General features: G+C 41.9%; 1 protein-coding gene across 1 annotated transcript in view; it reads left to right on the top strand.

Annotated features, from left to right (window-relative positions):
• Nucleotides 1-14,721, top strand: part of LOC126417056 (dipeptidase 1-like) — a 644,900-nt gene that overhangs the window by 257,562 nt on the left and 372,617 nt on the right. Inside the window, exons 5-6 of the mRNA XM_050084949.1 lie at nucleotides 2,848-3,013; nucleotides 9,514-9,670. Coding sequence (XP_049940906.1) covers nucleotides 2,848-3,013; nucleotides 9,514-9,670 — 323 coding nt within the window. The remainder of the gene's footprint in view (nucleotides 1-2,847; nucleotides 3,014-9,513; nucleotides 9,671-14,721) is intronic.

Here is a 14,721-nt window from a genome sequence, read left to right as displayed (position 1 = left end):
GTCATGGAAAATGTAGGCAGAATAAGGGATCTGAAGCAATTTAGAATTAAGTCTAGCCATAATACAGAAGCAGCCCTGCAAGAACTTGATAAACATCGAATCTACTCGTAGAAGCCTGAAATTATGGTCGAAAGTACAACAGACGGAGCAAGCTTCCTTTGGACAGAACTGTGACTGCATTGGTTGATTCTCAAGAAGATTATGGTCAGAAAGTTGGAGAATCTTAAGTTGTCCCTTCATTCTATAGTGAGGTCCACTTTTACTTCAACTTTCTGGTTAGATTTCTGGAAAACGACATTTTAAACGTTTCCTATTACCTAAGAAAATACTTAAGCGAAGGGTGTGAAATTTTTACTTCTTATTGATAGCAGTATTGTGTCTGCCTGGATCTCCAACAGTACAGATAGGTCTCATAGTTTGATTATAATAGTATTATAAAGAAATAGATAAATTTTTAAGACCTTCATTAAAAAATTCTTATCTTGATTCCTAACAAAGGTAGATACTGGATAGAAGATAAGTAAATGTATAGGATATGACTGTATATCGTGGCAAAGTTTTGTTGTATTACCTTGGATAGTTCCTGAGGAAACGGAGTATAAATATGTTAAATTTAAGGCTATCAGGATAGGGCATCGATACTCCCCTTAAGCCACCCACTCAGAGCCAGAGTGGTTGCCGAACCCCCCCCCCCCCCCCCCCAGCAGCCTCCTTCTCTTTCTCTTTCTTCAGAGCGAATTGCCGAACTGTCTGACTGTGTGTGGACACACTGTGACTGTATGGTCGACCCTACCTATCTGCACTGATGGAGTGTGTTGCGACACATAGTGGTCAAGGCAACCAGGTAAGAGTCTGCCAACAAACTAACCTCTACCTTCGCTCCAACATCTGTAAAGTCGTCAAAAAGTCGTCCACACAAAGATAAACAAGTCTGGGCAGACCCTCTCGGCAGCCAGTGTCGGCCGACTGGTCGACCGCTGTATGGGAGCCTTTAAAGGCGCCCATTTACAACGTAAGTGCTCCATCGGCCTGTCCACTGACACTCTTGCCAGACTGTGCGACTACGTGTGGACTGGTGGAGACGGGTAGGGCCCCTCCACCGATGGTTTGTGAGCTGGCAGGTAGCGTGCGGGGAAGCAGGTAGAGGTCCGTCGGTCGAAAAGACGGACTTCGACCACCGATCTGACCATAGACCCATCATCTGCACACAGGGTAACTGGTCGGGACAGACTCAGTCGGCGGACGGCTCAGTGAACTCGTCTGCCTGTGTATGTGGGCCTAGGAAGGCTACCAGACTGCACATAGCACAGAATATCCTCCAAAGACCACAATGATCTTAACAGCAGGAAGTACACAAGAGCCCAAACAATACAGCAGGACAATTGGATTAGCTGCTTGGTCACAGGGGAGTATCTGCTGCCTGGCCCTTTACCTTTGAGTAATATATGGTACTTTGCTTCACTGTTCACAAAAGATCTTGCCAAGGTGACCCAGTCTAGAATTCACTACTGAACAAAGTTACGGAGAGATCTGCATGCAATTGCCACAAGTGTAAAGAGAGACGTATGAAATATATTGACGAACTAAATTCTGCATGTACAGAAGGTTTATTGCTATAAATGTCAGGATTCATCAAATAACATCGATCGAACTCAAACTAAATGAATTACGCAAGTATGACGATAAAACACGGGACCTGTCAATCCAGCAATAGACTGTTGGGTATCAGTTGTACCTGTCTGAGCGACTATGCCTCTCTGGATCCCATGGCAGCTGCCCACTGACAACTGTCGCCTACTCCATGTTCTTTATTGATTGTATGGGAGCTATTGACAGGGTGTTACAAAAAGGTACGTCCAAACATTCCGGAAACATTCCTCACACACAAAGAAAGAAAATATGTTATATGGACATGTGTCCGGAAACGCTTACTTTCCATGTTAGAGTTCATTTTATTACTTCTCTACAAATCACATTAATCATGGAATGGAAACACACAGCAACAGAACGTACCGGCGTGACTTCAAACACTTTGTTACAGGAAATGTTCAAAATGTCCTCCGTTAGCGAGGATACATGCATCCACCCTCCGTCGCATGGAATCCGTGATGCGCTGATGCAGCCCTGGAGAAAGGCGTATTGTATCACAGCCGTCCACAATACGAGCACGAAGAGTCCCTACATTTGGTACCGGGGTTGCGTAGACAAGAGCTTTCAAATGCCCCAATAAATGAAAGTAAAGAGGGTTGAGGTCAGGAGAGCGTGGAGGCCATGGAATTGGTCCGCCTCTACCAATCCATCCGTCACCAAGTCTATTGTTGAGAAGCGTACGAACACTTCGACTGAAATGTGCAGGAGCTCCCTCGTGCATGAACCACATGTTGTGTCGTACTTTAAAGGCACATGTTCTGGCAGCAGTATGAAATCATAATAACGTGCTCCATTGAGCGTAGGTGGACGAAACTAAAATGAGCTCTAACATGGAAATTAATCGTTTCCGGACACATGCCCACATAACATCTTTTATTTATTTGTGTGTGAGGAATGTTTCCTAATAGTTTGGCCGTACCTTGTTGTAACACCCTGTATATTGCCTGGACCCCATGTGTTGATGGTCGGAAGTATCATAACTCTGAGGTCGCATCGTGGATTTTGCAAACGACACTGGTTGATGAATTGTGGTCATACCGACGTACTCTGAACGGAAGAATGGGGTAATTCTGAAGTCACAGCTTGCAGCAGTGAGTGGCGGTTATACAGTCATCAGGCACTGACTTGCAAGAGCTGACCTACTTCCGACTGCCTGGCAGTTCCCTCCTTTGAGCAGGTGTTGTGACGGTGTTGCAGGCGCCAGCCAGCGGACGTGGTGCGTGGCGTGCCTGCTGGTGCTGCTGCTGGCGTTGACGGGGCTGGGCGTGATCATCCCGCTGACGGCGCGCCTGCGTCACACCTCGCACACCGACCATCTCGCCGCAGTGCGGCGCATGCTGCTCGACCACCCGCTCGTCGACGGGTGAGTCATCCTCATCTGTCTCGAGCTTCGGGTAACCAAACAAAACACACTGCCTAAAAACAAATGACCAAGAGCAAGTGGGGGAGCCATACAAATTTAACCTCAATGTACGTAAAAGGAAATGTTCCGGCTAACTGACTTACGGAGTCACCATCGCCTAGTCTAGATCTCTAAAGACAGAAACTTGAAATTTGGATAGGATGTTCTTCTTATGCTGTAGGCGTCGTTCAAGAAGGAATTATTCGAAATTCTATCTCTAATGTGTTGAAATACACTGTGAAATGATTTTCTAAATTATTTCCTAATGAAAGCATTCTCAAAGCTAAAGCTAAATCTATGAAAATTTTCATAGGGTTCACTGCTTCACTGTGTTACCGTTCTTGTAAATTCAACCCACAATACGTTCAAATAGTGATTGATAATTTTTCAAGAAAATATTTCCTTACATTCAAAAATTTTAAAGACAAATCTATGAAAATTGGTACTTTATTTCTCGGTTAGATAAAAAGAAAGGTGCATTAGGAGATGGAAGTTTCCATGGAAATATCTCCACAAAAACTCAAAAGGCATGATCACCCAAAATCGTGAAATCCAGCTGCCAGAATCGCTTTTTGGTCAGAAGTACATTCTCAAAAGACGACCATTCTACGGACTCAATTAGCGGAAAAAATTTAGACGGTGTTACTGCTTGTGAACAACATAAAATTCACACTAAACATAAACAAAAGTCTCCGCAAACTACACTGCCTATTCGAGCTAAGCTGCGGATGCTAAACTAGTTATGTGCACGAGGGTGAGTCAAATGGAAACCTTAAATTTGTAGTAACAAATGGAAATTTCGCGCCGTTATCCTGTAAGTTGGTAAGTGTGCTACAAACAGCGTGCAGAATGGCCTGTACGTGGCAGCATAGTACAGATGCACACATACCGTCTCAGTAGCAGTATAAAGATGACCGCCCCACTTGGGACTGACACCAGGGAAGAACAGCGTTCTGTTGTTCGGTTTTTACGTAGTGAAGGTGTGAAACCTATTGAAATTCACCGACGAATGAAGGTTCAGTACGGTGATGCATGTTTGTCACAGCAGCAAGTCTACGAATGGAGTAGGAAGTTCGCAAATGGTGTGACTTCAGTGGAAGATGCTCCTCGTCCAGGTCAGGCACAACGAGTTGTGACTCTACAGAACATTGCAGCAGTTGAAGCCATAGTGAAGGAAAACCGCCGAGTGACACTAAATGACAATGCAGCATGTTTACAGATCAGTCATGGGTCAGCACACCACATTGTGCATGATGTGCTCCAGTTTCACAAAGTGTCTGCAAGATGCGTGCCACGGCAGCTGACTCCTGAAATGAGAGAACGACGTGTTGATGCTTGTGAAGAACTTCTTCGGTGCGTTGAATGAGAAGGTGATGGCTTCCTTGCAAGAATCTTTACTGTGGACGAAACCTGGGTTCACTTCCACTAACAGGGAAAAGAAGAGAGCGAGCAACCCAGACCGTGCCCCAAGTGATTTCAATATGTTTGGACCACACAAAGACGCAATGGGAGGAAAGAAGTTCCGTTCTGATGAAGAGGTACGCCACGCCATGCATGAGTGATTGCGCGGACTACGAAAAGAACTTTTTTCTAAAGGAAGTTACGCACTTTGTAAGCGCTGGAGGAGATTGAGCGTTGGGGAGATTATGTTGAAAAGTGATACAGCTTTTTACCAGTTCTGCACATAAATAATATTTTAAAAAAATATTTAAGGTTTTCGTTTGACTCACCCTCGTATATATAATTCACTAATTCTAGGAATCGAACATCTCCATGATTTTTAGGTGTTATTTATATTGATATTGGCAAGATATCAGTCTCGGAAGTTCAAAGGTTATAAAAATGTTGTATGTTTCATTTTTCTGCTCAATTTCGTGTTAGGTCCTGAAATTCCTGAGAAAAAGGGGTCTTAGGAGTCTGGCAGACAAACAGTTGGATAACAAATGACAAAATTACTTTTTTTTCTTCTGGTGTGATTACAAATTACCAAGTTTCGAGTTTTTGCCTTTGCTTGTTCTGTGAAACCTTGTTGCTCGTCAGATTTCGTGATTCCAGATCAACGAGAAATACACTATATGTTTTGATAAGTGAGTTTGTAAGTGTTAAAATATGTAACACAAATGGCCCTAACACAAATGGCCCTATCTTTTGATTGCGTTGACTCAGAGGTTTAAATTTTTTACACCGCCAAAGAACCGTAGACGTCAGTGTGTGACATGAATTTCAACTTGATATTTGCACCTTGTTGAGAGAAAGCGGTTTTAACAAACGGAAGGACGAACAGAGAAAGGGATAACAACCTGATGCTGTAAGGGTTCCGTTTTTACCGAATGAAATGTGGAACCCAAAAAAGTGAAAAAAGTGGCGTGGGGAAGGAGCACAATGTCATAATGACACTGACCTGTTCAAAGATTTGGAGAGACGAACTGACCTCTAAATCACTGATCACTGTACACACACCGCTCAACTTTATTGTGGCAGTGTCTTCCTTCCTCGTTAGCGTCTTCTGTGGGGTGCATTCTGCCCTGACTTTATTTTCACGGATGACAATGCGCGACCGCAGCGTACAGAGCAGGTGGAGCAGCTCTTGGAAAGAAAAAATATTCAGCGAATGGACTGGCCTGCTCGTTCCCCCTAATTGGATGCCATAGACCACTTGTGGAATGCGTTGGGGGGACCTATAGCAGCACGTTCACGAGTACCAATGGTCATCCAGCAGTCATCACCCGCGCTGGGAGGAATGGATCATCCTACTGGAAGAACTTTACAACCTTGTGGCCAGCATAGGAGTACGTCACAGAGCAGGCACTGACATCTGTGGTGATCACACAACCTATTAAGATCAATGCGCCACCTTTGTAATTTTCATGAGCTCATCATGAATCGCAGTGTCTGCAGGGTAATTATTGTCTTTGAATAAAATTGTCGTTTCTAGGGTGTAGAAGAATTTCCGCTACCAGTCACAATCGCAATTGTGACTGGTAGCGGAAATTTTTCTACACCCTATAAAGGAACAGTCACGGAGTTCAACAGCATCCACTAAGGATAAAATTCATTGTCATTTCTTTTCGTCTCATAGCATGTTTGAGGCACCTCCTGTATTGTGCTGAACTGCACTGTACTGTACAGTACCTTACTATACTATAGTAGTTCTATATATCGTTCAAGCTCCATCGAGCTAGCCACTGATACATCATGCAAAAGTTACTTTCGTCCTGAGGTTTTGCACACCAGTGCATGTTTGCTCTTGAGAACTTTTCACGATACAGCTGGAATATCTATCGGTACACTCATTTTATTGGGCAAGCATTCTCTTCAGAATATTTACTGCAACTGTGCCTTCCAAACCTGAGTGTGGCTGTAAAATAATTAACTACAGCAACTAAGGGGAGAACAAAAGATCTCGCTTCAGCCAAATCTGGTTTAAATACACGAAAGACTTCTCTGCTTATCGCCCACAAGGCAGATTCGGCTGAATCAGAATCAGTACGGCTTTCCGAAGGGGATATCCATTGACATTGCAGTAAATAGACAGTCAATTTACCACCTCTCAGTGGAGTAAAGCTGGTTTTTTTTTTTTTTGGGGAGTGGGGCCCGGGAGGGGAAGGGAATGCTTTCATTTTTTTCACATTCGTGGTAGTCTTATTTCCAAGAGATTGTTACTTACATCTCCAGAATGACTGCAGCTAGCAAATCGAAAAAGTAATCCGCTAGTGAGGTGTATAGAGAGATATTGGACTTATGATGGTTTTCCAATACAAACAACTGAAGCTGAATGAATAGTAGAAAAACTTGCTAAATTGTCTACAGAATGTCTGCGAAAAACACAGTCCTTAAGAAGAACGAGTGGAGACCAATATAATAAACCATAGAATTATCGGCCTCCTCTCCAACAAATACAAGCTAGTCATCATCATCGTGATCGTCATCATCAAGGATTAAACCGGTCTGCTTTCTTCCGTCCTGCAATGTCTTTGTCCAGCAATGCTTTTCTCGGTCGTCCAGCGTTACTTCGTCCACGTTTCTGCTTGTAGTTTAGTGCAATTGCTGCAATTTTAGCCCGGACTCTTTCTGCCATATTTTCCTTACATTTTTCCCAGAAGTTTGTGTTATTTTCTATTTACTTGTGTCGTCAGTGCGGTAGTATTTCAGGAAGCCAAGCATGTTATTAAATTTATTTAATTACGGACATGGCTTCGGCTACTGTCTCATTCTCAAGTAATAACTGTAACAACTTAGAATTATTGAAACCAGAATGATTCCCTTAAATTGAAATCCTGTGCCGGAAATAAGTGTTGTTACAACTATTACCTTATAAATATATAATAGGCAAAATGGGGATAAAAATACGTTTTTAACAGTTCACGCGAAACATGTTGTCGGCTCTACAATATGATTATTATTTTTTATTTTTCGTTAAGGCTAAATGCCTTCATTTCCCTTCTAATGTCGTGTTTTATTTTACTGTTTAGTAAGATGAACCTGCCACATTTCTAAGAAGTCTCGTTTCTGCTCTTTCCGTTCTCTTGTATAAAGAAACTTTGGACCTCTAATTACACGTCAGAAATTTAGCAACGTCTCCTGTGTGATAGCCTTAGCGTTTCTTTTCGTTGTGTCACATAAAATTATCCACCGCTGTATAGAAAAAGATGTTTGGATAAAAGTAATACAGGTACAGGAGGAGAAGGAATGAAGATTAGGATTTTACCAGCCATTGGCTACTAGGTCACGAGGGACGGAACAAAACACTAGCAGAAAATAGTGTAAGTGTGTGAGTGTATGTGTGTGTGGGGGGAGGAGGGGGGGACCCCACACTGTACTTAGTACAAAGTTAAATCGAGTACTAGGCGTTGTCTCTCAGCTGACACTGGCAGAAGCGATGTTTCCGGGTAAAATCTTGATAACTTCCCACTCTACAACCTAACGAGTTCCTACTCCTATATCCTTCCGACAAGTCGAAGTTCGACGACATCGGACTCGTGTAATATTACGCACAATGAGCCGTATAGTCTCGAAACCTGGATATAATAGAAAAATAGATTAAAAATGCCAAAAATCTGTGTTCTTTTTACTTTATTTGGATCGCTGATTAGGCATCCGACGTCTGAAAACACAATTAAAAATGGCAGATCCAATCTGGCGGATCAAAAACTATAAATTTAGCGGATTCAACTAAAACGTCGGATATAAAGTATTGTGAGGTTGCTGATAACGAATTAGAAGTCAAATGTACCCTATTGAAATGTTTGATTCGATTTTTTGCGTTTTTAAATCGAAATCATAGTCAATTTTGTTGCTTTTGTCATTATTGCTTACCGAAGGATCGGTGTCGGGTTTCCCACTAGGAGATTCGAAATGTCGATCTTTTACCTCAGGCGGCATATGTCATTTTCTGGACTCTCAAGATGAATAGATACGAAGTTACCAGAAGCCTATGGATTACGGTATGCATCATTTTGTCACGGGAATATTTACGTGGAAAATCTTCTCAGTAACGCCAGATACCCTTATTCCGAGTACTCTTCGCATCTTCAGACAGCCGACCAATCGGCAGCTTCGGTATGGCATATTCGTTCAGCAAAACTATGTTCACTGATGTCGGCATCGGGTATTATCGCAGAATATTGTGAGCGGTGAACCTGGCAATCGACTTCCGAGAGATATACATTTTTCTCAGATTTCTTGATAGATAGTTCTAGAGTTACCTGTACAATATTTAGATGGTTCTGCAACATTACGCAAAAACAAATTACTGTGGAAAATTTTAATCTTGTAAAAAAAATTTTTACGCCAGTTTGCGGAAAAAATACGATCACAATTCAGAATAGCTCCCAAGAATTTTACAAAATTCTCTAATGACATTTTATGTGCAGTTCACAGTTTGTGAGATAATTGCAATAATGAGGGAACATTTTCACTGTGTGGCACTGCCGCACGGTAGAAATATGATTTAAGTCGATCTACGCCATTACACCTGTTAAAAATGTCGTAGGCATACCTTCTGGTGTGATACCCATGTTACTTTATCCTGACGGCATGTATTAACTTGGCCACACAAACAATATCTGAAAAATATATCATTGTCCCATTTGCTGCTTACCGACGACTGTCACGGCACGTATCAGTCTTGAGATTGGAATGAAACAACAGCACTGCACAAGTAAGCACCAGTGTAATCTACACAAGATTTTGCAACACTAAAGTTCGAACGACCACTTATTTCCTTTTCTACTCCGTCCACGTTTTGAAGCAAGTTGGACCACTGTGCGCCGTGACGATTGGAACGTTGTTTCTTCGATACAGCAGTTACGTCCAGTTCATTTGTTTAAGAACTTCCTTTGTGTTATAAGTACGACTAATTTTCTGCTCATTACTTTAGTGTGATTCCTCGAAAAGTAATCGGAGTGGAAATGCATGGTGGATTCAACAGCTGTAGCGGCCTGTGTTGGCTTGGTTTGCAGGCACAACGACCTGGCGTGGAACCTGCGCAGCTTCCTGCACAACCGGCTGTCGCGCTTCAACCTGTCGGCCGACCTGCGGCAGGTGGCGCCCTGGTCCAGCTCTGCCTGGTCCCACACCGACCTGCCGCGCCTGCGCAAGGGCCTCGTCGGAGCCCAGGTCAGTATTCCCAAGTACTGCTAACTCACCCACTACGCATGTGAACCACTTGGCAGGGCAGGACAATGCAATGTCTCATCTCATCATCATCTACATATATAGCTTAGGTTTAGTCATCCTTATCCGTTCCCATTTCAAGTAGAACGCAACTGATCTCTTCTTAGGACACTCATCATTCCATTTTTCTTTAAGCTGTATATTTGTATATTAATTTAGATATTCCTTCTTCTGATATTCTTTGAATGTTTTCATGCCATTTCTTCCGTACGCCTCTATTTTCTTAAGTACACTTTTGACACTCAGTTCATTCCATGTTTCACTATTTGTTATTCGATCCATGAATTTCTAACCGCCCGAAGGTCTTAGGAGTCTCATCTGTGCTGCCTCGATACTCTTCCGCTGACTGGCTGTCCAAGTCTCTCACCCATACGTTAGAAATGATACTGCCATCATATTATAAAATTTTAGTACGCTCTATTCTAACTTTTAGTGGAGAGTGCGATTTGTACTAGCTACTGGAATTTTTGCAGTTGGTGTTCTTGATAACTGTGTGTGGCATAAGAGACTTCACAGCCCAGGCATTTAAAACTATTTATTTGTGTGTATCATCAGTTATTAATTTTGCTGCTAAATGCTTCTTAAAACCGAATGCCATTATCTTAGCTTTACTTTTAGATGTTCTAATATTGTAATCTCCTTGCTACTTTGTTCAACGACCAAACTGCTCTCTGTTATTTATCTTCTTAGTCCACTAAGATTTTGTGGTCACCTCAAAACAGGAATGTATTAATAAGTTTATAATTAAGCTTATAATGGTGCACCAATTTATTCTATCGTGTCTTTATGATTTGGTCGGGGTGTTTGTTAAATGTGTATTTAGCAACAGAGATGTCATGTAAATTAAAAACGCATAAATTAAAATCGATTTTAAAGAAATTGGACTAGTTCCAAGATCACTATCGAGCGATATACATCTCGTGCGTGGTTGTCACGGTGCCAGTTATCGATTTTGTTCGCTGCGTTGGCAACAACGACAAAAGATCAGCGTCTCCCAATGACGAAATTAAATGTAATTTCAGTTGGGTAGCTAAGTTGGTAGAGCACTTGCCCGCGAAAGGCAAAGGTTCCGAGTTCGGGTCTCGGTACGGCACACAGTTTTAATCTGCCAGGAAATTTCATATCAGCACACACTCTGCTGCAGAGTGAAAATCCCATTCTGGAAACATCCCCCAGGCTGTGGCTAAGCCATGTCTCCGCAATATCCTTTCTTTCAGGAGTGCTAGTTCTGCAAGTTTCGCAGGAGAGCTTCTATAAAGTTTGGAGGGTAGGAGACGAGATACTGGCAGAAGTAAAGCTGTGAGGACAGGGCGTGAGTCGTGCTTGGGTAGCTCACTTGGTAGAGCACTTGCCCGCGAAAGGCAAAGGTCCCGAGTTCGAGTCTCCGTCCGGCACACAGTTTTAATCTGCCAGGAAGTTTCATATCAGCGCACACTCCGCTGCAGAGTGAAAATTATTCCCTTGAATGTGTTCATGCCATTTCTTCTGTACTCCTCTAGCCTCTTATGCACACTTTTGACACATAGTTCATTCCATGTTTCACTGTTTTTTATTCTATCCATGAATTTTTAACCACCCAGAGGTCTTAGGAGTCTCTTCTGTGCTGCCTCGATCCTCCTACACTAACTAGCAATTAGAGTCCAAGCCTCTCACCCATGCATTAGAAATAGTTCTGGCATCATGTTATAAAATTTTAGTACTGGCTCTTTTCTAAATTTTTTGTGGATAGTGCGATTTGTAGTACCTACCAGCTGCTGGAATTTTTGCAGTTGGTGTTCTTGATTATTGTGTGTGACATAAGAGAATTCACAACCCAGGCATTTAAAAGTATTGTCCTATCTGTGTATCATCAGTTACTAATTTTGCTCGTAAACACTTCTTACCACGGAATGCCATTATCTTAGCTTTACCTTTGGGTATCCTAATGTTGTAATATCTTTCCTACCTTGTTGAACAACCAAACAGCTCTCTGTTACTAATCTCCTCAGGCCACTAAGATTATGTGCTCACCAACAAACAAGAATGTATTTTTAACTTTATTATTAAGCTTATAATGGTGCACCAGTTTATTCTATCGTGTCTTTATGACGTCGTCGGTGTGTATATTAAATGTATATTTAGCAACAGAGATGTTACGTAAACTCAAAACACAAATTGAAAGCGATTTTAAAAAATCCGGACTAGTCCGAAGATCACTATCAAGCGATATACATCTAGTGCACGGTTGTCACGGTGCCAATTATCTATTTTGTTCGCAGCGTTGGAACAACGACAAAAGATCAGCGTCTCCCAATGATGAAATTAAACGTAATTTAACTTAGTTTTTGCGGCGGCGTGGTGAAGTGCTGTTGTATCACTCACCGTGTGGTGAATCTCTCCTCACAATCACGTCTCCTTTACTGAAATGCAGTTCCCGGCCGGGAAAAGCTATAGAAAAAAACAGCTGTACATCTCGTAACCACAAGTCACACTAAAATGTTTCGTCGGTGGAAGGGTAGTAATAGTTAGATGAAAGTATTTATGCGGGTGAAATTTCACTCTATTACGGTGAGCTTACATACACCCATTACTACCAAGCCTTACTCTAAGCTGTACAAAGTCTGAAAAGTCCACACGCACATATCACTCGTAACCGTAGCCAGCTTGCGGTAATTATTAGTTACCCTTCACAGAAAGTTTACAAACGGTTGGTTTCTTTTAGAATTGCTCGCTCAGATGTTGCAATAATCAGTCGCACGTAACAAAATGTTCACTTTGCGAGTAAGCAACACGCCGTTCGGAATTTAGTTATTTAAAATGTCACTAAAGGTTATGAATTTCACACCGTGCATCAAATCGAACACTCTTTCGCACTTTACGACACTTCTCAAACATTTTAGTATCTAAATATCACAAAATTACTAATTTTCATCGCAGTACCTACCAATAGATCTGATCACTATGAGATCCAATCCCCGGCTGTACTCATCTCACTGCACAAAATAGTCTTTAGTTCCCAAACTCCACACGAATATGCTAATTTATGGCTGGGAGAGAAATATCACAGCCAATCGGAATGCAGCATCAAACCCGTTCAGTCCCACGCATATATACAGAAACAATCGAAATGTGTCACTAAATAAGAGGAGTAAATTGACATGAATAAAATTAGAAAAATCCACAAACGTAAAATTAACTCCTTGATAAAACTACTTTATGAAAGTCATGATCTCATTTCCCCATTACCACAAACTGATCAAATAATTTGTAACAAATTCCCCTGAACGAATGACTAACACACACGTCCTTCTCGAACATTCGTCACGAGACCAGATGCTTCAGTGTATACTATGAAAACTTTACGTAAAACATTTCACACCTTCATTCATTCTCAGAACTAAGCACAATTGTAACGGCAGTTACCAAATAATTAGAAAGTAAACAAATAGAACGGCCAATAATAATGACAGTGCTGTGGCTGCAGCTCAAACTGCGTCCGTCAGCTAGTGACGTCTACCAAACCGCATAGAAATTATATACACTCGGACAACAGCCACCACCTATCCTGCACACGACTCATGCGGCACGCCTCTTCACCACTGGGCAATTCTCAATAGGCACAACGTAAGATGATACGCCTCGCTTACTCGTCGTCCAGACTTTCACCCTGGACAATTCTGTGTGTTGCGTATGCAGCCGGCAACAGTATTTTGCTGCCGTAGCGAGGATACCTACAGCTATACCTGTCAAGAAAATTCGGAGTCTCACAAGGAAGCCTTTTTCCAAGTAGCGGCAGATTATAGAAGTACAGGTACCCCATCGGCCTTCTCTTTTAATAGAGGATTTCAGACATTTCCACAGGTCCTCGATATTCTGGATATGAACCGACGGATTCTCCGCTGAAATGTTGGCAAACTCATGATCAAATAATTCTTCAAACTGTTGTAAGACATCCAGCCGTTGGTACCTATTTAAGTTCCTAGCAAGAAGAGCTGCTTAATAAGGGAGACTGAAAGTCCGTTTATCCCTCGAATACACTATAGCTATGAAGCACACACGAGACTCCCTTTCAGTACTCCAAACATCTGTTTCTGTTCAATATAGTTTTTCCAACGCCCTTTCCTGTACTTGCGAATTATGATGTGCTATTCATCTTCTTCTACGACCGTGCTTTCACAACCTACAGAACCACTATTGTTAGTCACTGTCACATAGCACGCCTCACGAACCACAGTAATCACAAATATTGTTGATGGGTAATCCGTTTCTGAAGTAGTGGTCTCCAGTGAATATTCTTCAACCCAGCAAGACACTAAACTGATACGTTAATGTCTCGAACTACGTGGTTTTTCTAATAGTAGTTCTTTTGCAACGTTTTACAATAATCTATGCAATTCCTACAATCGTGATTCGGCAATAGATGATGGTCCCAACAGGAATGTAAACAATTTTCCACAGTGCTCAATCCCAAAATTAACTCACGCCATGTGAGAATAGTACAAATCGACATTGCACTGGCTTCACTTATCTTCAGAAGACTAGTGACACTAGATGTCTTGTTGCCAACGGCAGTGTATCAAAATCAGTCGCGACAGACTCCACTCGCAATTTTTTTCTAACCGCTACTGCATAGCTGCCAAGTGGCTACCCCGGGGCGGATTAATGAAGTTTGTGGGTGGAGGCGGTTGCCTGGAAGAGAAAGAAGGCCCCGGGGTCTTCTCCTTGAAACCTCATGAAAAAAATATTCAAAAATTTATTGTTTTAAGTTGTTTTGATACTTATAAATTTCAAAAAGTTGCCAAAATGTTTTATTTTGGACAAAAAAGGTTTAAATTTCTTGAAATGTGTAGCATTCGCAACTTCCTTTGAGTAATTTCTTATATGTAAGTGTTAACACACAGCAACAAGCTCATAAGCCTTTTGTTAACACAGAGTTGATAAGCAAGTTGAAGTTATGCCAGCGCTCAGAGGGCAATTGTTTGACGTAGAGTATGTGCCAACGTTGTAAAGAAATC

This window comes from Schistocerca serialis, chromosome 8 (assembly GCF_023864345.2).
Source record: "Schistocerca serialis cubense isolate TAMUIC-IGC-003099 chromosome 8, iqSchSeri2.2, whole genome shotgun sequence".
Classification (NCBI taxonomy): domain Eukaryota; kingdom Metazoa; phylum Arthropoda; class Insecta; order Orthoptera; family Acrididae; genus Schistocerca; species Schistocerca serialis.
This window is presented reverse-complemented; position numbering and strand designations above follow the sequence as displayed.